Here is a 21,651-nt window from a genome sequence, read left to right on the forward strand (position 1 = left end):
ATGGAGCGTAAGCCTGTGGGCGGGGGGCCCGGTGGCTGGGAGCCCGTGCAGCAGCACCAGGGGCCACGGGGGTCCACAGGGTCTGACCCCAGTCATCAGTAGTGGCCCCCGGTCCGCAGGGTCTGACCCTTGGCGGCAGGGGCCCCCCGGTCATCAGTAGGGGCCCCCCCAGGGTCTGACTTCGGTCAGTAAGTTCTAACCCCCGGCGTAAGAGGGCCCCGGCCCTCAGGGGCCCCCACATGGAGAACCATGGGAAAGGTCAACAGAGGGATGATTAAAGAAAGACCCTCCGATGATAGTTAAATTATGAGGTTGTTTATTTCAGATCATCGGGAGAATAAATTAAACATACAGAACATAGAACGATACAGCCAATGAAAATGGGTGTTGAATCGGTAGTGGATCTTGTTTTAATGACATAATGAGCCAGTTTCACCTGAGAACTGTTTGGTATTTCCTTGAGATGTCCCCTCTGGTGGGAACTCGCTACACAGGGTGTTGATGGTACTAAAACATAGACTTTAGGTTATTTTAAGTGCAAAACATGAAAAAACAACAACGTAGAGAATATACTATCAGTATACGTCAGGCCACATGGAGAACACAGCATGACACAACTATTAATACATCTAGAAAAGACACGCGCGCACACACACACACACACACACACACACACACACGCACACACCATCAGAGCCTCATAAATATCAGATCAGGGCATAAATAAGATATTTCTCTCACTGCGCCATGTTACCACAGCTGTGTCCCAAGTGCTCGATGCAATGTCATGCAAACCGGAAGACGTCCGTCAGCACAGAGCCTCAGAGGTCAGAGGTCAGAGCGGCCATCGCCTCCAGCCAGAACCAAAACAGGACATGACTTATTCGGTCTTTAGGTGAAACAGCGTCAGAGTCATGGTCGCAGCTCTTCGCAACGTCCTGTCTCCGCTGCGTCGCCTGCAGAACGCGCAGCTCCTCAAAGTCCGCCCGCCCCCTAGTGGCGGTAGATCATCTGCGTGGGGGTCATGTGGGCCGGGTGGTAGGGGTCGTAGGGCGCGTCCAGGTGCCCCTCGTAGCCGGCCGTGGGGTATAGGGCCGGCGAGTAGTGCTGGGGGGGCCCGTAGTGCGGCGAGCTCTCCTGTTTGGCCACCAGGTTGCTGCCGATGCTGAGGGGCGGCGTTGGGGGCCCGTCGTAGGGGGGGGTCCCCAGACCCGCGGCCCCGTAGTCGTTCTGCTGCACGGGCCCCGCCCCCTTCAGGGCCCGCATGTGCTGCAGGTGGGCGGAGTCCAGGCTGCCGTAGGGGGGGCTCGGCAGGCCCGGGGAGCCCGAGTACCCCAACCCCACCCCGCCCAACGCCGGCGGCCCCCGAGGGCCCCCCGTCCGGTCCTGGGTCTGCTCGCCGGCCCCGGGCCCCAGCTGCAGGCAGCCGGCCACCAGGTTGCTGGTGGGCTGGGAGAGGCCCTTGCAGAGGGTCTCCAGGAAGGCCCGGCTCTCGAGGGACTGGCCCCCCTCCAGGGCCTCGCTCAGGGCGCAAATGTAGTTGCGGGCGAGCCGCAGCGTCTCGATCTTGGACAGCTTCTGGGTCTTGGAGTGGCAGGGCATGATGCTGCGCAGGCCCTCCAGCGCGTCGTTCAGCCCGTGCATGCGCGAGCGCTCGCGGGCGTTAGCCTTCACGCGCCGTGCGCGGAACCGCTCCTGCCGGCCCTTGGTCGTGTGCTTCCTCTTGGGCCCCCGTCTCTTGGGGCCCTCCCCGCCGCCGTCCGCCCCGTCGTCGTCGTCGTCGTCGTCGTCGTCGTCGTCTTCGTCGTCCTCGATGTCCTCGCTGCCCACCTGGCTGCTCCCCCCCCCCCTGGGCTCCGTGGCCCCCGACCTGTAGATGTGGGGCGTGGCGGGGCCCTCGGTGTCGGGCCCCTCGGTGTCGGGGGAGCTCATGTCCCCGTCGGTCCACTGCAGCGGGCTGACGTCCTCGTCCCGAGAGCCGGCTCTCTCGTACGGCTTGGCCATGGTCGCCCCCTGTGGACCGGAGAAGAAGAAACGTTAATACAATTTATTATTAACATTTATTATTAACAGAACACGTTTCCCTTTTGTGGAGTGGAAAACGTTTTCATGAATTAATGCAGAAATGCCGGCCTAAAAATATATCTATTCAGTATCAACATGAAAACACAGACAGGCGTCTGGTCAGTGATTAGTAACATCGCAGGGCTCGTAGGCCACTACCGTGTCATACCGGGACCTAAATCCACCAGGAAACCTAGTCCTGGTAAGTCACCTATATTTAGCCCTCTTATCTCTGGCTGAAGAGTCTTGGCTCGCCTCGTCGGTCAAAGGGAATCTTTGTGGGTCAAAGGGAATCTTAGGTCCTCAGAGGAGCTGGACCACACCGTCCAAATTTAGATTTAAATAATATCATAAACGGGGAAGATAATATATTGTTAAACTGCAGGCTATAAAGCTTTACAGGGTCTATGTGTTACACTGTATTTCCTTGTGATATAATTTCAGCACTGGTCAGCTCCCGCTCTATAGTGGCAAGCTCTACTTCCCACTATACTCAGTAGATGCCGTTGGGTTTATTGTGCGCAGTAAATCCCGTCGTTCTGGTAATCTTTGTGCAGTTATACTTTAGGTGCACACAGCCACAGGCTGGAATAATCCGAGGGAAGTTCAAAACTCGTAATTCCACGACAAGATAAAGTCGCAGTGACATGATGCTCCTTCAATCTGGGCCAGTGCGGGATTTGCGGGGAGATGAGGCTGGAAGCAGGATTATCGGAGGTCCCAGATCAGCGCAACACGTCCCCCTGAATTAGAGCACGCCTCGCACTGCGAAATGACTAAATACTCTATTGTCTATTGCATTGATTATTTGGGTCGGCCTTTATGCATTTTATTTGATTCAATTAAGGGAATAAATCCTGATCTAAAAGGGTTGTTGTTGCTGTAGACCCGGAGAACATATAACCCGCTGCGTCAGAATAAAGCGCACATTCGTCTGGGTTTGAAATGCATTGAAAGTAAAGTTTGACGCATCAGACTTTTAAATGAAAGAGGATGGTCAGATAATTATTAAAGAAAGAGGAAACTAAGATAAGTCATGATGTTATTGATGCGAAAAAACTTTTTTCTTGGGGGGATTTTTTTTTACCCCCAAAACAGATTTTTCTGGAAGGAACTATTTTATTTCTCGCTATAAAAAGCTCTACCGAGTCCTACCGAGTCCTACCGGATCTTACCGGGTCATACCGAGTCCAACTGAGTCCAACTGATTCCTATCGGGTTCTTCCGAGTCCTACCGAGTCCAACTTAGTCCTACCGAGTCCAACTTAGTCCTACCGAGTCGAACCGAGTCCAATTTACTCCTACCGAGTCCTACCGAGTCCTACCGAGTCCTAACGATACATTCCATCAATCCGCAGTTCATACATAGGCCTACCTCAACGATCCAGGAGCACTTGAGGAGCTGCGGTTCCGGAAAGATGCTTTAAATCAGGAGATGGCGTAATGGAGCCTTTTGTGACCATCAACACTGAACTCAACTCTGATCCACTGAGCTGATCTCCTCTGGTCGAGCGGGCGGCTGGCGAGTCGCGACGCGTGCTGCGGCGCGGCATTGGCTCCCGGCTTTAACGTGAAGCTGACTCCCGCCCACTACTTACACTCCGCCCCCTGCTTATACCCCGCCCCTACTTACATCCACAAGTGTCGCCTGCGCGTGGCCTACCCGTGGCAGCATCTCCCCCCACCCCCGTGTGTGTGTGTGTGTGTGTGTGTGTGTGTGTGTGTGTGTGTGTGTGTTCGGTCCCGTGAGTCTAACTTTAAGTGACAGCTTCAAGTCGCGTGCAGCAGGTGCTCGCGCCGTCGCTCTTTCACTCATCATCCCCGCGGCCGAGGTCAGCCTGTGATCAGCGAGAATATTTAATAAGTATCATAAAGATTAATTATATAAGGTAGGGAAGGAAGGAAAGATGTTATTAAATTCCTATTGAATGCGAATTGTCGCTATTTCTTTTTATGGCTGGGGCAGTGTTCAAATGTGAAGTTGTATTAATAATGATAACTTAAATATTAGTACTCTTGACTAGCTAATTATTCCTTATTTCAATTTTTATTTCAACTGCACTCGGGCCAAAACATTTGCACAAAAAAAGATTTTCCGCAGTTCTTCGCGTTCATGGTGGGAGGGGTCAATTATGAAGTGGAGGAGGGAAGGGGGGTAGAATCACCTCGCACAATAGACCGTGGGTTTAATCCCGATCCTGCCTGGCAGGACCTATTTCACGGATTTGGCCGAAGAGTCATTTTCACGAGACAGGACATAAGCCACTCTGCAGGTCGATAGAGTAGCGAGCAGCCCAGGGCGAGACCACCCCCCCCCCCCCCCAGTCTCCCCACTGAAACCAGGGCGAGCCCCCTAACAGACCAGGGTGAGCCCCCCACTCAGACCAGGGTGAGCCCCTCTTACAGACCAGGGCCCCCCCCCCCCCCCAGACCCTTGTATTTCCCCTTCATCCAATAACATGAATTCAAGACATTGATTTAAAATCAATTCAACGTTGATTCACAAAGTACAATTTTTTGTGTTTTTATATATTCACGTATGCATATATCACTATTTGTTATGTATACATGGATGTGTATGCATATATGTAACAAATGCTAAAGTGGCCTAATGGGAATGAATTAAAAGGCCATCTCAAGGGGGTATTGTTTTGCTCGAGAAATGAAGAGGAAACCAGATATTGATCTCACGCTTCACGCATCAAGCAGTGCTGATGCATAGACCATAACCCCTCATTCTCCATATTCCTAATAGTCATCGTCATCATTTTGTCAATAACAGATTAGAAATATTTAAGAATGACTTGGGATCCCTTACACCCCCCGGAACAAGTCGAGAGCTCAGAGTTGGAGTCCAGGACCCCCTCAGTGAGCTGGACCTCCTGACCCAGAGGGTCCTCCCTGACCTCCCCCTGACCCTGGGGGGTGGGGTCTCCTCCCACTAGACTTCATCTGAACTCAGCTGTGATGAGTTCCCCCCCCCCCCCCCCCCCAGAGGACCCCCCCCTGTGTCCCGCCTCGGTCTCCCGCCGCCGCGCCTCCCCGCCGCTCCTCCCCTCGGATCCCCGCGCCCCCTATTCCACACCTGCAGCCCGGAGAGGGAATAGCCTGCGTGTCCCGGCCTCCCCGGAGAACTGCTAGCCTGGGAATACTAGAGCCCGGGCCTCCTGGAGCCTGGAGCCTGGAGCCTGGGTCTCCTGGAGCCCGGGCCTCCTGGAGCCTGGAGCCTTGGTCTCCTGCCCCTTGCCCCCTGCCTCCTGTCTCCTGCCTCCTGCCTCCTGCCTCCTGCCTCCTGCCTCCTGTCTCCTGCCTCCTGCCCCTTGCCTCCTGTCTCCTGCCTCCTGCCTCCTGCCCCTTGCCTCCTGTCTCCTGCCTCCTGTCTCCTGCCCCTTGCCTCCTGCCTCCTGCCTCCTGCCTCCTGTCTCCTGCCCGCTGCCTCCTGTCTCCTACCCCCTGCCTCCTGTCTCCTACCCCCTTGCCTCCTGTTTCCCGCCCGCTGCCTCCTCTCTCCTACCCCTTGCCTCCTGTCTCCTGCTTCCTGCCTCCTGTCTCCTACCCCTTGCCTCCTGTCTCCTACCCCTTGCCTCCTACCCCCTGCCTCCTGCCTCCTGCCCCTTGCCTCCTGTCTCCTGCCCCTTGCCTCCTGCCTCCTGTCTCCTGCCTCCTGTCTCCTGCCCGCTGCCTCCTGTCTCCTACCCCCTGCCTCCTGTCTCCTGCCTCCTGTCTCCTGCCCGCTGCCTCCTGTCTCCTGCCCGCTGCCTCCTGTCTCCTGTCTCCTGCCTCCTGTCTCCTGCTTCCTGCCTCCTGTCTCCTGCCCGCTGCCTCCTGTCTCCTGCCCCCTGCCTCCTGTCTCCTGCCTCCTGCCTCCTGCCTCCTGTCTCCTGTCTCCTGCCTCCTGTCTCCTGCCTCCTGCCTCCTGTCTCCTGCCCCTTGCCTCCTGTCTCCTGCCTCCTGCCTCCTGTCTCCTGCCCGCTGCCTCCTGTCTACTGCCCCCTTGCCTCCTGTCTCCTGCCTCCTGCCTCCTGTCTCCTGCCCCTTGCCTCCTGTCTCCTGCCCCCTGCCTCCTGTCTCCTGCCTCCTGCCTCCTGTCTCCTGCCCCTTGCCTCCTGTCTCCTGCCCCCTGCCTCCTGTCTCCTGCCTCCTGCCTCCTGTCTCCTGCCCCTTGCCTCCTGTCTCCTGCCCCCTGCCTCCTGTCTCCTGCCCGCTGCCTCTGAGGATGTTCATCCTCTTTGACAATAGTTTAATTTCTGGGATCATCTCAACAACGCTGTAACTTCAAAGTATAATTCAACCGCAACAAGAGATAAAAAATAGAATTTAGAGCTTAAGGCAAAAACACAAGATCTGTGTATCAGGAAAACCAAAAGCTCATTTGGATCGTTGCTGACGTCCCTTCATGGGTGCTGACCTTTAAGCACCGTAGGGTGCTTTGTTTGGCAAGCGTTTGGACAGTGAAGCACCCTGGTATCTCCTGGCTCACATGGACCTTACATCAGGCCCCCTCCAGCGCTCAGGAGACCCCTCCCTCACCTGAACACGACATAGGGCCCAGAGGGGTCCCCTCACCTGACAGAACCAGGGGGAGCAGCGCAGAGCAGATGAACTGCCCTCCCTCCACTCTGGTGCACAATCAGCGTGACCTTGTCTTGGGTCCCCAGTGCCTGGGACAGGGAGTCCATCTGTTGGAGTTCAATTCCTCGGAGAGACAGGAACTACTTTTACACCACGACTTTATCTGTGTGTGTGTGTGTGTGTGTGTGTGTTTGCGAGAGTGGCTGCATGAGTGAGCGTTTGGTGAGTGTCTAAATGTGCATGTGAGTTTGTGTGCGTTAATGTATGTATTTGTGTGCATGCATGTGTGCGTTTGTGTGTGTGTTTTGGGGTGTGTGCATTTATGCATGTGTGTGTATGAGTGTGTGTGTGCGTTTGTGTTTGTGTCTATGTTTGGGCGTGTTTTGGTATGTGTTTGTGTGTGTGTCTGTCTCTGTTTGTGTGTGTATGTGCGTTTATCTGTGTCTGTGGGGTTTTTGGAATGTGTGTGTGTGTGTGTGCATTTGTGTGTGTGTGTGTGTGTGTGTGTGTGTGTGTGTGTCTGTGTGTTTTGGTGTGTGTGTGCATTTGTGTGTGTGTGTGTCTGTGTGCTTTGGTGTATGTTTGTGTGTCCATTTGTGTGTGTGTCTTTGGGTTTTGGTGTGTGTGCAATTTAAAATGTCACATTGACGTTAACCTCTCAGTGAATTGAAGTGCACACATTTTACGAGAGACTGGGCAAAACAAACACACACATGCGCAGACATGCAACAGGCGCACACCACACACCAACACGTCCACACCAAAACACACACACACACACACACACACACACAGCAGCTACAAACAGTTCCATTTCTCTGATTGCAAGAGTTGGACTCGTTCTCCGTTCCCCTCAAAGCGGGCCTCCAGGTCGTCTTTAGAACCCAAAACGCAGAATGAACGTTCCTCTGTGTGTCACGCTCTCCCCGTCAACTCCGACAAGGGTCCGGCACCCCCCGCCCCCCCGCCCAAACCCGGAGCCAAGGGTGACGCTGACCGGGCACCCCCGGCCCGGCGGCTCAATGTGAGGGGTCCCGCCGCGAAGTGAAGAGACAGGCCTTGTGCCTCGGCGCTAACCCGCCCCCCCCCCGCCTCCCCCCCGGTCCCTAAGCCCGGGCTGGCCCCCTGTTGTGTGCGCTCATTGGCTGAGCGCCTTGGGCGTCCCTCCACGACCCCCATTGTCTGGCCGTAAGCAGCTTTGTCTCTGCAGCTGGAGGCCGCGTGGCCATTAGCCGCCGCACGCTAACGGGGGGGGCGCGCCGTAATATAATTACCGAACACAAGTCAGGTGGCGGGACTTGGGGGCCCGCAGGAGCCCCTGTTTTGGGGAGGGGGGGCCGCGAGGGGCTGGCGGGTGGCCAGCTATAACTCGATTATGAAGTTGTGTGGGGGACAAAAGATACAATGGAGTTGTTTTTTTATATTATTCGGGGCCGGCGGGAGCTAATTGAATCCCGCTCGGTCGTAGGCGCAAAGGGAGGGCTTCGAGAAGGCTGCGTTTACTCTTCTAATTTCTGGGGTCAGCCGCTCAGAAGGTTTAAAACGCTCTGACCAAAGAGCGTCGGAGACACCGGGGGTGGCGTTGTTGTGGACTCAATGTGAGAGCTGACCCGCACGGGGGGGGCCTCGACGGAGGACTGGCTGAGAGCCGCTCACGAAGTGACTCCTCTGTCGCCGCTCTGCATGGACGCCGCCGGACAATAGACCTGATCAGATCCATCCCTGGAAGACGTCCTTTAAACAGGCGTCTCACATGCAGCCCTGTTCCCTCGGCAGAGCCCGCAGTTATCCTGTTAGTCACCCCGGATGAGGGAGAGAGTGGACCGGACCTCCTGCCCAGCTGGAGACACACACACACAACCGAACACGCACACGCATGCACACACGTACACAGACACACATGTATATTAATATATCTCCACAAACATAGACACACACACTCCTTAAAATATCTACACACACACACATGCACACACACACACACACATATTAATATATCTAGACACACACACATACACACACACACATATTAATATATCTACACACACAGACACACACACACACACGCATATTAATATATCTACACACACACACATGCACAAACACATACAAACATATATAAATATATCGAAACACATACACCCCACACACACATACATAAATATATCCATATACATATATATAAATATCCACACACACACTGACAAACAACCACATACATATTAAAAAAGATATCTACAAACACGCACACACACACACACACACAAGTATATAAATAAATCGAAACACACTCACACAACACAAACACATATAATCATACACACAAACACATATATGAATATATACACAAACACACACAAACACAACACACTCACCACACACACACACAAAATACATACACACACACACACACACACACACACACACACACACACACCCATAGATATATATATGCAAAAGCACACAAACACTCTAACAAATGTATTTACACACACACACACACACACACACACACACACACACACACACACACACACACACACACACACACACGCACGCACACACACCCCTATACAGATATGTAAACACACAGACACACAAAACAACTTCTCCCCAGCTGGGATGGCACACGCGGCTTTAGGGACAGCTGATAGAGAAGGTTTAGTTGCTTCTGTTTGGAGCAGGTCAAGCAGAATGGGATCAGTTACTGTCCTTTTGTTTCTGGGGTTTATATGCAAAGCGCTGCCTTTAGTTTGCGTTGAGTGGTGGAGGAGACAGTAAGGGATTGTGCGGCCGGCCGCTGGTCCCAGGTCTGCATTGTGAGCGTAAAGCTCTTGTTGGGCCCATTAGACGCAGCTCGCTCATGGCCGTTAGAAGGCATTGTGTTCTCGAGCTCTCCTCAACAACATCTCCACACTGAGGCAGATGCTCCACAATGCTACGGTTCATGTTTCACTGGTTGAATCAATTTATTAACAAAATGCACGTTTTGATTTGATCACTCGTCACCAAGAGGAAAGCTTAGTTCAGGTCTTTTATTCAAAGTCACACATGTGTGCTCTGCAAGGGTGCCAGCTCTTGGGCTCCATAGGTCAGCATCCTATCTCCTAGGGCGTGGCAGGGAAGGCGGAACCGATGTACTTCTTCCCGTTCCCGTAGGAGGAGTTGTCCCAGGTGTACGTCTGGATGATCAGCTGCTTGCCTCCCAGATTCAGGTAACACCTGTGGACGGGGGAACACAGGGGGTAAGCTACGCCAGTCCCAGGGCCTCCCCTTCCTCAGAATTCACCTCGTCCTTGCATAGCCTCCCCCTTACTCCCCCCACACCCCCACGTCCCTCTTACGCTCTTATTGTATGTTGTACGTACTTGAGCTTAAAAACAGTACTTAGCATCGTGTAGCATCTTATCCTAGCTATCTTTGTTGGTTAACCTAGTTATTGTTAGCGCTTGGCACTTGGTTCTATGAACTTCCTTACTGTACCGACACAGCGATATATTGTTGTTTCCCTTTCTTCTGACAAATGTACTTATGCAAGTCGCTTTGGATAAATGCCCTAAATGTAAATGTAAATGAAGCGATGCTGACCTCTGCCCAGGACGGGTGATGTAGCAGAGGCTGTACACGGCAAAGTCGAACTCAGGGCTGCAGCCCATGATGGCCGAGCCCACCTGCTTGAAGTATCCGTCCCACCGGAACTGCATGGCCAGAATGTCTGGATAAGAGGTCCACTGCGAGGGGGAGGAGGGAAGGAAGGGAGGGAGGAGGGAGGGAGGGAGGGAGGAGGGAGGAGGGAGGGAGGGAGGGGGGAGGGAAGGAGGGAGGGAGTGAGGAGGGAGGGAGGGATGGAGGGAGGAGGGAGGGAGGAAGGGGGGAGTGAGGGAGGAGGGAAGGGATGGAAGGAGGAGGGAGGGAGGGGGGAGGGAGGGAGGAGGGAAGGAGGAGGGAAGGAAGGTAGGGAGGAGGGAGGAAGGGAGGAGGGAGGGAGGAGGGAAGGAGGGAGGGAGGGAGGGAGGACGGAAGGAGGGGAGGAAGGAAGGGAGGAGGGAGGGAGGGAGGAGGGAAGGGATGGAGGGAGGAGGGAGTGAGGGAGGAGGGAGGGAGGAGGGAGGGAGGAGGGAAGGAAGGTAGGGAGGAGGGAGGGAGGGAGGGGGGAGTGAGGAGGGAGGAGGGAAGGGATGGAGGGAGGAGGGAGGGAGGGAGGAGGGAGGGGGGAGTGAGGAGGGAGGGAGTGAGGAGGGAGGGAGGGATGGAGGGAGGAGGGAGGGAGGAAGGGGGGAGTGAGGGAGGAGGGAGGGAGGGAGGAGGGAGGGAGGGGGGAGGGAGGGAGGAGGGAGGGAGGAGGGAAGGAGGGAGGAGGGAGGGAACGAGGGAGGAGGGAGGCAGGAGGGAAGGAAGGGAGGAAGGGAGGGAGGGAGGAGGGAGGGAGGAGGGAAGGTAGGGAGGAAGAATGAAAGATAGAATGGAAGGAGGAAGGACAGATAGAAAGGAAGAAAGATGAATCATCAAATCAAACCAATGAATCCATCTTTCCATTCAAGGCGTGGATTCGATATATTTGACAGAAACAGTTCAGCTGCCGTGGCTTCAGATGAGGACGTTGGAGTGACGGCTGTCGTTATACTGAGGATAAAGATGAGGCATTAGGCCTACCGGTCCATCGAAGTTGTGGCTGTAGTAGTTCAGCACGCCCTGTTTCTCCAGAAGATAGAACTGAACCCAGTTGTGGAAACCAGAGATCTTCCCTCCTTTGATCTCTCCTGAAGACACAGATACAAAGTCAACACACGATCAGTGTTGCCAGATTGGGCCCAATTTCCCCGCCCAATCTGGCAACCCTGGCTGCAGCGCTCTGCAGCCAGGGTTGCCAGATTGGGCGGGGAAATCGGGCCCAATCTGGCAACGCTGCACCCGATGATAATAAATAACCCAGCATTCATAGACACGTAGTCTGTGTGGTGCCTCAGGAACCTGCAAAGATGTGTTCAAAGCCGCTGGAATCCCTCTTATTGTTGTTCCTGGAGTAGAGACCGAACCACATCATCTTCAGGTCCTGGAGGAAGTCCTCCTCAGAGGCGTAGTATCCTGGGGAGACACACGGGGCCCACGGCGTTGACTGGGGAGGCTGAATGGAGACTCAGTCCAAACTAAACCATGAGGACTCATCCCAAATCCTGAGGACTCAACCCAAACCATTAGGACTCAGTCCAAACTATGAGGACTCGAACCTAACAGAACCATAAATACTCAATCCAAACAATGAGGAATCAGTCCAAACCGAACCATGAGGACTCGATCCAAACAGAACCATAAGGACTCAGTCCAAAGCAGACCACGACCAACCAAATGTTGAGCTGAGAGCCGTACCCTTGGAGGAGAGGAAGGCGTAGAGCGTCCTGCCCAGCGCCGTGTTGGCCATGGTCTCCCTGATGAAGGCCTCCTGCTCCGCCAGCTGCTGGGGGCTGAAGTCCTCGTCCTGGCCCGTCATCCGCTGGTAGTTGTCCAGGAGGGCCACCAGGGCGGCGAAAGTGGGCCTGGAGAACAGGGCCTCCTCGTCCAGGAATTGGAACAAGCTGGAGGAGACGAGGAGACACGTCAGGGAGCCAAGGAGCCTCCGCGTCCCACCCTGGGACCCTCAGAGCTTCAACAAAGAGAGCGGCTGGGAACCAACGACACACATCCGATGAGGGGCAGGATGTGAAAGCCTGCACGACCACGTCTCTAATTAGTTTTAGTTGTACTATGTTATTTGATATATTCATTCATTCTTTGTATTCAAACTCCTGTTCTTAAAGGTGACATATTATACCACCAGGTGTGAGTTTGATTAGCCGTGTCATTATAATAGGTCACCTTTGATTAACTTCTACTTTCCGTTCTGTGTTCAGCACTTGGGGTGGTGAGGGATGTGTGACTTATGTATGCATGTTTGTATTATCACATTTCTAATTAGTTTTAGTTTATGTTGTTTTATATAATCATTCATTCTTTGTTTTCAAACTCCTGTTCTTAAAGGTGACATATTATACCACCAGGTGTGAGTTTGGTTAGCCGTGTTACTATAACACGTCACCTTTAATTAACTTCTACTTTCAGTTCTGTGTTCAGCACTCGGAGTGGTGAGGGATGGCTATTGCATGTATGTTTGTATCAATAAAGTTGGATTGATGGGTCTCACGGGAGAGGGGCGAGGTCTTTCTGAGAGCTGGTCTGGGAGTCGGACACCAGGACCTGAGGGTCTAGGATCAGGTCTGAGGTGGAGGCCTTGTTGGAGTCAAGGCTGTAGAGAGCCTCTGAGATGGCTTTGATCTCATTGTCGCTGACGGAGCCACCGCCTCCACCTCCACCTGCATCACCTGTAGTTACACACGCACACGCATGCACACATGCACACACACGCACACGCACACACACACACACACAGACAGACAGACAGACAGACAGACAGACAGACAGACAGACAGACAGACTCACAGACACACAGACGCACACACACACATGCACGCATACACACACACACACACGCACACAGACACACAGTCACACACACACACAGACACACAGACACACACACACACACACACACACACACACACACACGCACACACACATGGTGTACTATGATTATACTGTTCATTCCTTAGTTAATAACATGATGCCGGAGGAGCCCAGACAGATTCAAGTATTTATGACGCAAAGCACAACAGTGACACCCGGTGGTTTGTATAGTGAATGGCAGGCTAGGTTTGCAAAATGAGTCGCCATGGATACTGAAATGAGAGAGAGAAGTCAAATCTTGTCTAGTATGTGACCATATTTGGTTAACCTGGAAATCTAGCTCTTGATCATAGATCATTGATAGATAATTCCTTCATTGACCTTTTTCCTCAAACTATCCTCAATAACAAATAGTAGGTAAACAGCATTGGAAACAGCTCAGGTTCAGTCTGAACCTTCAGTTGTGTAAGTTGTGTAACGCTGAATAAATATTACAGTGAAGTTCATTTGTGTGTTTTCCTTTTTTATCGTCCAACCTCAGAGCCGGATTGTGACATAAGTATAACTGTTTCTCAATCATTAATCGGTTCCTCAACCCTTCAGTTCTGTGAAAAGACTCATCACACAATCTACCAGGACCCTGGGAACCAGACCATCAGCCACTTTAAAACAAACAGAGGCCTGAAGGAGAGGCCCCGAGCAGCAGGATGGGGAGAGAAGGAAAGGGGGAGAGGAGGGGAGAAGGAGACAAGGAGACCAGGAGACAAGGTGACAAGGTGACAAGGAGAGGCCTTGGGCAGCAGGAGTGGAAGAGAATGAGAAGAGGTGAGGAGGAGAGAAGGAGAAAAGGAGAGAAGGAGAGGAGGAGAGAAGGAGAGGCCGCGGGCAGCAGAACGGGGAGAGAAGGAGAGAAGGAGAGTCCGCGGAAAGCAGGACTGGGAGAGTAGGAGAGAAGGAGAGAAGGAGAGAAGGAGAACAGAGGAGGTCTTTGGTCTCACCCCCGCAGAGGCTGCTGAAGTCGCTGCAGCAGTTGCCGTATTGGCCGCACTTGGAGTTGCAGTGGCACTTGTTCTGGGAGTCATACGCCTCGTTGCAGCGGCCCTTACAGGAGGTGGCAGCGCCTGGGGGCGGAACAGGAGGAGGAGGCGGTGTTGGTTGATTTTCTGACTCACGAGCGGGCCCGAACCGCTCCCCGGATTACAGCAGTCTGTGTGGGAGTCTAATGAGAGGCAGCCGGCTTCAGTCACCTTTGCAGAGGGCTGCGTAGTCGGAGCAGCAGTCACTGAAACGCTCGCACGACGTGTTGCACTGGCAGGGGAAGCCGCTGTCCGTCCCGGAACCACAGCGACCGCTGCAGGTGGCCAACGCGTCTGGGGACAGAGAGGCAAGATGACCCGACTAAAGAGACACAGTTCTATAACCACAGCGTCTGGGACCAGAGGGACAAGATGACCAGACCTAAAGAGACACAGTTCTATAACCACAGCGTCTGGGACCAGAGAGACAAGATGACCCGACCTAAAGAGACACAGTTCTATAACCACAGCGTCTGTGACCAGAGAGACAAGATGACCCGACCTAAAGAGACACAGTTCTATAACCACAGCGTCTGGGACCAGAGGGACAAGATGACCAGACCTAAAGAGACACAGTTCTATAACCACAGCGTCTGGGACCAGAGAGGCAAGATGACCCGACTAAAGAGACACAGTTCTATAACCACAGCGTCTGGGACCAGAGAGACAAGATGACCCGACCTAAAGAGACACAGTTCTATAACCACAGCGTCTGGGACCAGAGGGACAAGATGACCCGACCTAAAGAGACACAGTTCTATAACCACAGCGTCTGGGACCAGAGAGGCAAGATGACCCGACTAAAGAGACACAGTTCTATAACCACAGCGTCTGGGACCAGAGAGACAAGATGACCCGACCTAAAGAGACACAGTTCTATAACCACAGCGTCTGGGACCAGAGGGACAAGATGACCAGACCTAAAGAGACACAGTTCTATAACCACAGCGTCTGGGACCAGAGAGACAAGATGACCAGACCTAAAGAGACACAGTTCTATAACCACAGCGTCTGGGACCAGAGAGACAAGATGACCAGACCTAAAGAGACACAGTTCTATAACCACAGCGTCTGGGACCAGAGAGACAAGATGACCAGACCTAAAGAGACACAGTTCTATAACCACAGTGTCTGGGACAAGAGAGACAAGATGACCAGACTAAAGAGACACAGTTCTATAACCACAGCGTCTGGGACCAGAGAGACAAGATGACCAGACCTAAAGAGACACAGTTCTATAACCACAGCATCTGGGATCAGAGAGACAAGATGACCAGACCTAAAGAGACACAGTTCTATAACCACAGCGAGCTCTACATGAGGCCAGCCTGTCAGGGGACAGAGAGAGGATTACCAGGACTATAGAGACACAGTCCGGGAGCTGCATGGGCCCCTGGGGGAAACAACAGTCCTGCAGTGAGGAGAAAGGGTCTGGGTTAGGAGGTAGTGAAGGAGACACCAGTCCTGCAGGGAGGAGAAAGGGTCTGGGTTAGGAGGCGGGGGTGGAGGTCTTACTGCTGCTTCCCTGGTGGACCAGGGCCCCCAGCAGTGAGAGAAGTAAAGTGATCTTCAGCATGGCTCACACACCGGTGGCAGACACAATGGTCCAGGGCGATGTGTGGGGGCCTTTATACCGTCTCCAACCCACCAATCCAGTGAGTCAGGATTGGTGGGGCGAAGCAGAAAGTCCTGGTCATCATTTCATGTCACAACACGTCAATCTGGGTTTGGTCTGAACTATCAACACTTTTTGATCATTGGTCTTCATTTCTCACTCGCATTGGTCCTTTGCTGTGCACTACATAATATTAAACTTAACTTAAATTTAAGTAGTATTAGGCTATAATTGCTTATTTTTATGTTTTTATCTCATTTTATGTAATGAGCATATCTCTGTCTCCGTCTGTCTTTCTTTCTTTCTTTCTCTCTCTCTCTCTCTCTCTCTCTCTTTCTCTCGCTCTCGCTCTATCAATCTCTCCCTCTTTCTATATATATATATAGATAAATATCCTTTTGGAGTTGCAGATGTCGTTGTTCCCAGGGTTTATTCAAGGTAGCCCACCTCAGCAGGTGGTTTGGGTTCTTAGTGGTCTCAGATCAGATTCTGGATCTTACTTTTCTCTTTCTTTACAAAAAAATATGGGTTCAAAGATGATGTATTTCGTTATTGTAAACCAGTAGGCCTATCACAAACTATTAAGAACGTCTAAAATGTTTATCGGATCACACAACGTAAGAAGGTTATGAAACACCAGAATGAGTTTGAGAGGTAAAATGTATTAATACATGAGTCGACATTATCAGTTATAGTTCAGCAACACAAATTATCATTGGAAAGTTATTACAGTTTTTCTCAGTCGCTTTGGTACATTTCTCAGATCAGAATTGAAATTTGCAAAACAGTAAGTGCATTTCTCAAAACAATTCGTACAAATAGCAAAACACCATGGATTTCATGCAAAAGCCAGTCTCTTGCTCAAAATCCTTAGTTTGTTTCTCAGAAGTAAATATCTGTGTCAATAAACATGTCAGTGCCATCACATTGACAAGTCCTTGTGTCATTGTGTACGGATAAGACAGTCAAAATGCTTAGGCATGTTGTCAATATAACAGTGTACTCTGGAGGGATGTTCTGATGTAAACTATGGCTAAAGTTTTGAAGACAATTATTGTAAATTGTTAGTTACACCTTAGTGTATGTGGGAGATTGATTGCAAGAGACTGGACAAGATTCACATTTACACTTTGACTGTTTGTACTGTATTTGTTGACAGACCATGTCATTGCTAGAAATGTGAACATAGGAAAATCTCCTTAGGGTAAACTGTACACGCATTGCTTTAGGAATTACAGTGCAGTCTTCCTACACCTCCTGACGTTCCTGTCTGTTGGGCCACAAATTCTCACGCAGCCTCACTCCTCTTCCTCTTCTTCTTCTCTCTGGATGTTGACCCCGTCCGATTCCTTGTCCTTCCATTGTCAGACAATGTAACATTGTGTTGTGCTCCAGCTATATATATACCGTATTTCCCGCACTATAACGCGCACCGGATTATAAGGCGCACCTTCAATGAATGACCTATTTTAGAACTTTTTTCATAAATAGGGCGCACCGGATTATAAGGCGCATAGCATAGAAGATACTGTGAGTGTGATACTGTGAGATACTGGGACTGTGAGTAAGCGCAGTAAAATGCTGTGTGCACTGACTACGATAGCCGTAATGCTGCAAGCAGTGTGGCTTTATCGTAGTCGTAGTGAAACATTTTATTATTATTATTAAATTGTTTTTATTGGTTTTTCATACTGAAACATTTTGACAGAGTGCCGTTTACAACCAGTATGGATCAACCAATTAACCAATTGATCCATATATAAGGCGCTCCGGATTATAAGGCGCACTGTCGTTTTTTGAGAAAATTACCACTTTTAAGTGCGCCTTATAGTGCGGAAAATACGGTACTTGCCAGTTCATGGTTCAGGAGATGCACCTTTGAGCTATTTCAGTAAACTGGTTGATCGTTGGTTGATCTAACGCTTCACACATTTCCCTTCTTTAGAGAAAGTCAAGATTCACCTGGTAGCAATTTACCAATTCAGGACAGATTTAGGAAAAAAAGTCTAATGGAAATGTATAGAAATATGCTTGACATATTATGACAACTTGTTCAACCATTTTGCATGTAAAGACTTATGCAATGAACTAATGCCTAAATGTTGTGGGGGTGAGACTATTCAATAGAGACCCATTACAATACATTTTGATCAACATGACATAAGCATTTGATAATGTAGGAAAGAGCAGAGAATTGTACATAATCATTTGCGTGAATGTACCAAAGCATTTACAGTGCACAAGTGTGCACAAGTGACACAATGATGTGAAGATTGAACAGGTCGTTTTGAGTATTTCAATTCTGATCTGAGAAATGTATCAAAGCGACTGAGAAAAACTGTAAGATAAATTATCTCATCAACCCTTATGTGTTTATATTCCTAAATAAGATAGGAATTGATTAATAAAAAAAACAATACTCCTATACTTAAGGGGGCGCTGAATTAAGCGCGTTTACTTCTTTTTGGACCTCATCGGCTGCTTTACGCAGCGTGGATTTCAATGACAAGCTTTCCTAACATTTCATAAGGCATCGAACCGGTACCCGGTACCTGAGCCTTCCCGGGACCTTAACCATGTCCTTACCGATGTTGTTCAGAACCGTCACCACACAACTCTTAAAGGTGGGCAACATACAAAACATATACACAACACATTACTGCATCCCGCTGTCATGTAGAGGACACCGGGGGGTCTTGACTGGACCTACCAGGGTTTCTGGACCTAAACCCTGAGCAACTGGGGGGTCTGGACCCGATTCTGGACCAACCGGGGGGTCTGGGCTGGACCTGAACTCGGACCTACGATCCGAACCATCCTGTTATATTGGACCCGAACCCGCTCCAGAGACCCGGGACTAGTGATCTCCTTGTCCTGATTATGTTTCGCCATTATGTTTCTATCTATCATGTCATTAATTATCTGCATCTCAAACACTTTGGACCGCTGGTGTTTACTTAATCATTTAGTTGTATCCATCCTGCTTCCATTACGTTATTCATTCATAACCTTGAACTATTTCATGTAGATTTCGGCATAATAAATCACCCATATCCAGTTTCCTTTTCAATCCTTTTGCCGTAGGTGGAAGAAGATTGTAATGCTATGCATGTGAAACTGTCATAACTGTCTTGAATACTGTGCATTGCATTAATGGATGAACCCTTCCACTCTGATGACCCCCGCAGGGCCGACATGTCCACACGGCCTGTCAGCTGCTGGCCGCCGAGAAATCCCTTCTGATGAAGCTAAGGAAAAGCACCGGCTACACATTTATCAACTGCAAGAAAGCCCTGGAGAAGTTTGACAATGACATAAAACAGGTAAACATCCTCCCAACCGCCTGTCGTTTTGAAAATGTTTTTTCCTGAAGCGTCTCTTTACATTTACACTCAAGTTTACACTAATTTAGCAGACGCTTTTATCCAAAGCTACTTCCAATCAGCACATTTGTCAGAAGAAAGAGAAACAACAATTTATCGCTGTCGTTACAGTAAGGATGTTCATAGAACCAAGTGCCAAGCACTAATAATCACTAGGTTAACCCATTCCCCGGCCCGTATACAACAAAGATAACTAGGATAAGATGCTACACCATGCTAAGTACTATTTTTGAGGGCCAGGACGTACAGCATACAAAAAGTGTGCAAGAGGGGTGTGTGAGGGTAAGGGGGGAGACCATGCAGAGTCCGGGTGAACTCAACACACTCTTTACGTCCTGGCAGGCGGAGAGCTGGCTGAACCAGCAGGCCCAGAAGGAGGGCTGGAGCAAAGCCAACAAGCTGGAAGGACGGAGGGCAAAAGACGGGCTGGTGGGCGTCTTCGTGGGCGAGGAGGCCGCTGTGATGGTTGAGGTGAGGCCAGTGATGGACTGACCAGGACAGACTCTTTGGAGCCCGACTCGTTCATTGAAATGTCCCCTGCATTACCCAGTCGTCCTGAAGGTGGCCTGAAGGTGTCTCCCTCCTTGTCTTGTGCCGCAGGTGAACTGTGAGACAGACTTTGTGGCCCGCAACGAGAAGTTCCAGGAGCTGGTGAGGGACGTGGTCTCTGCCACGCTGGCCCACCACCGGGTTAACAGCCAGAGCAAGACGGGCTACGTGAAGGTAGAGAACGACAAGAACCTTTTGGAGAATGTGGGTTGGTTGCTAATGTATGGAGCTTCACTAGGGAATGTGGTACTGTGTGTGACTCAGCGGACTCTGTCTCCCATAACGTTCTCCCATCGTCTTCCCAGAGTCTCCTGGGAGCCAGTGATATGAGCACACTGCGGGCTGGAGAGGCGGGGTCCCTAGCTGACCAGGTGGCCCTCACTATCGGTCAGCCCCCCCCCCCCCCCCCTCCTGTTGAGGCACTAGAGGGTCTGCTTATGGAGAGAAGTTTATTCCGCCTGGACCCATAGAATATGTTAAATCCACATTTATCCAAAAAGACGTGGCTTTTCTTGTTTTCATTTACATTTAAGGTTTTTAGCAGACGCTTTTATCCAAAGAAACTTACAATAATTACATTTGTCAGAAGAAAGAAAAACAACAATATATCTCTGCCGGGACAGTTGGGATGTTCATAGAACCTTGTGCGAAATTGAAACTGTGTGAAATGAAAACTAGAACAGTTTAGACCGGTCCTCAAATGCCATATTTTCTGTTTTATCTACTCAGAGGAAAAGGTATGCTAAAGTTAAAAGTTAAAGCCAATTATGATCGTATGCCTTTTTTTAATCGAACAATGAATGATTGGGATATATATTTAAACAGATTCTTGTCGTTAGACGACATCGTGTAAGAGAACTGTTTTGTATTGTCGTCGCTGCTCTGCCTGACGGGCTCTCTGGCGCCCCCTGCAGGCCGGCTGGGGGAGAACATGTCGGTGCGGCGGGCGGTGATGCTGGGCGTCCCGGCCGGCTGGCACATCGGCTCCTACGTGCACGGGGCCGTGGGCGGCCCCGGGGACACGGCGCTGGGCCGCTACGGGGCCCTGGTTGTCTTCAAGGGGGGCAAGGAGGAGTCCCGAGAGCTGCTGGGACGTAAGCTGGGGCAGCACGTGGTGGGAGAGGCGCCCACGACGCTGGGAAACATGGAGGACCTGCCCTGTGGCGACAGCGAGACCCGCCTGCTGCCTCAGACCTTCCTCCCGGACCCGTCCCGGACCGTGGCCCAGTTCCTGCTGGGCCAGGAGGCCCGGGTACTGGACTTCGTCCGCTTTCAGTGCGGGGAGGCGGCTGAATGACGGGCTGTTGTGTCATCTTTGTTTCTGATTAAATGAGATAGGATGGTTAGAGTGCGGAGATAATGGTCAATAATTTATAAGGTTCAACCGTACTCCTGCTGTATGATGACAATATGTTTATTATTGTAATAAATGTGGAGTTAATGGCGCATCGTGGTTGTAGAACTCAACGGTTGTGTGTGTGTTCCTGGTTGGTGTGTTTTTACAACATGACCACAGAGCCCTCCTTAGTCTACTGAGCTTCAGCAGCCTGCTGTCACCTGGTGGACCGCTGGACAGGACAGGACAGCTGGGTTATAGTACAGGTCAGGACAGCTGGGTTATAGTACAGGACAGCTGGGTTATAGTACAGGACAGGACAGCTGTGTAATAGTATAGGACAGGACAACTGGGTTATAGTACAGGACAGCTGGGTTATAGTACAGGACAGCTGGGTTATAGTACAGGACAGCTGGGTTATAGTACAGGACAGGACAGCTGTGTAATAGTATAGGACAGGACAACTGGCTTATAGTACGGGACAAATTGGTAAAAGTACAGAACAGGACAACTGGGTTATAGTACAGGACAGGGTGTTAATCAGCAGGATTCTAGTAT

At 51.1% G+C, this 21,651-nt stretch overlaps 3 protein-coding genes across 4 annotated transcripts; 1 reads left to right on the forward strand and 2 right to left on the reverse strand.

The window, feature by feature from the left end:
* Positions 1–993: 993 nt before the first annotated feature.
* Positions 994–2,004, reverse strand: LOC307083737 (neurogenic differentiation factor 4-like; the record flags this gene model as incomplete). Its single annotated transcript, XM_079747689.1, has 1 exon — positions 994–2,004. One exon carries the CDS (start codon positions 2,002–2,004, stop codon positions 994–996), a length of 1,011 nt encoding a protein of 336 aa, XP_079603815.1.
* A 7,739-nt stretch (positions 2,005–9,743) lies between these two features.
* Positions 9,744–15,991, reverse strand: endou (endonuclease, polyU-specific; the record flags this gene model as incomplete). Its single annotated transcript, XM_079747690.1, is given in 12 exon segments — positions 9,744–9,858; positions 10,225–10,367; positions 11,290–11,396; positions 11,608–11,721; positions 12,004–12,209; positions 12,815–12,992; positions 14,133–14,255; positions 14,382–14,504; positions 15,726–15,753; positions 15,755–15,832; positions 15,834–15,899; positions 15,986–15,991. Coding segments are annotated over 12 exon segments (1,287 nt in total).
* A 2,321-nt stretch (positions 15,992–18,312) lies between these two features.
* tsfm (Ts translation elongation factor, mitochondrial) lies at positions 18,313–21,203 on the forward strand. 2 transcript variants are annotated; one of them, XM_079748128.1, is made up of 6 exons: positions 18,313–18,449; positions 19,014–19,148; positions 19,551–19,679; positions 19,809–19,961; positions 20,063–20,144; positions 20,672–21,203. In XM_079748128.1, exons 1-6 carry the CDS (start codon positions 18,402–18,404, stop codon positions 21,052–21,054), a joined length of 930 nt encoding a protein of 309 aa, XP_079604254.1. In that variant the 5' UTR covers positions 18,313–18,401; the 3' UTR covers positions 21,055–21,203. The 2 variants fall into 2 exon arrangements, with proteins under 2 accessions (XP_079604254.1, XP_079604255.1); XM_079748129.1 differs by having other exon boundaries at positions 19,809–19,931.
* The last annotated feature ends 448 nt before the right edge of the window (positions 21,204–21,651 follow it).

This window comes from Pollachius pollachius (assembly GCF_949987615.1).
Source record: "Pollachius pollachius genome assembly, chromosome: 12".
Lineage (NCBI taxonomy): Eukaryota > Metazoa > Chordata > Actinopteri > Gadiformes > Gadidae > Pollachius > Pollachius pollachius.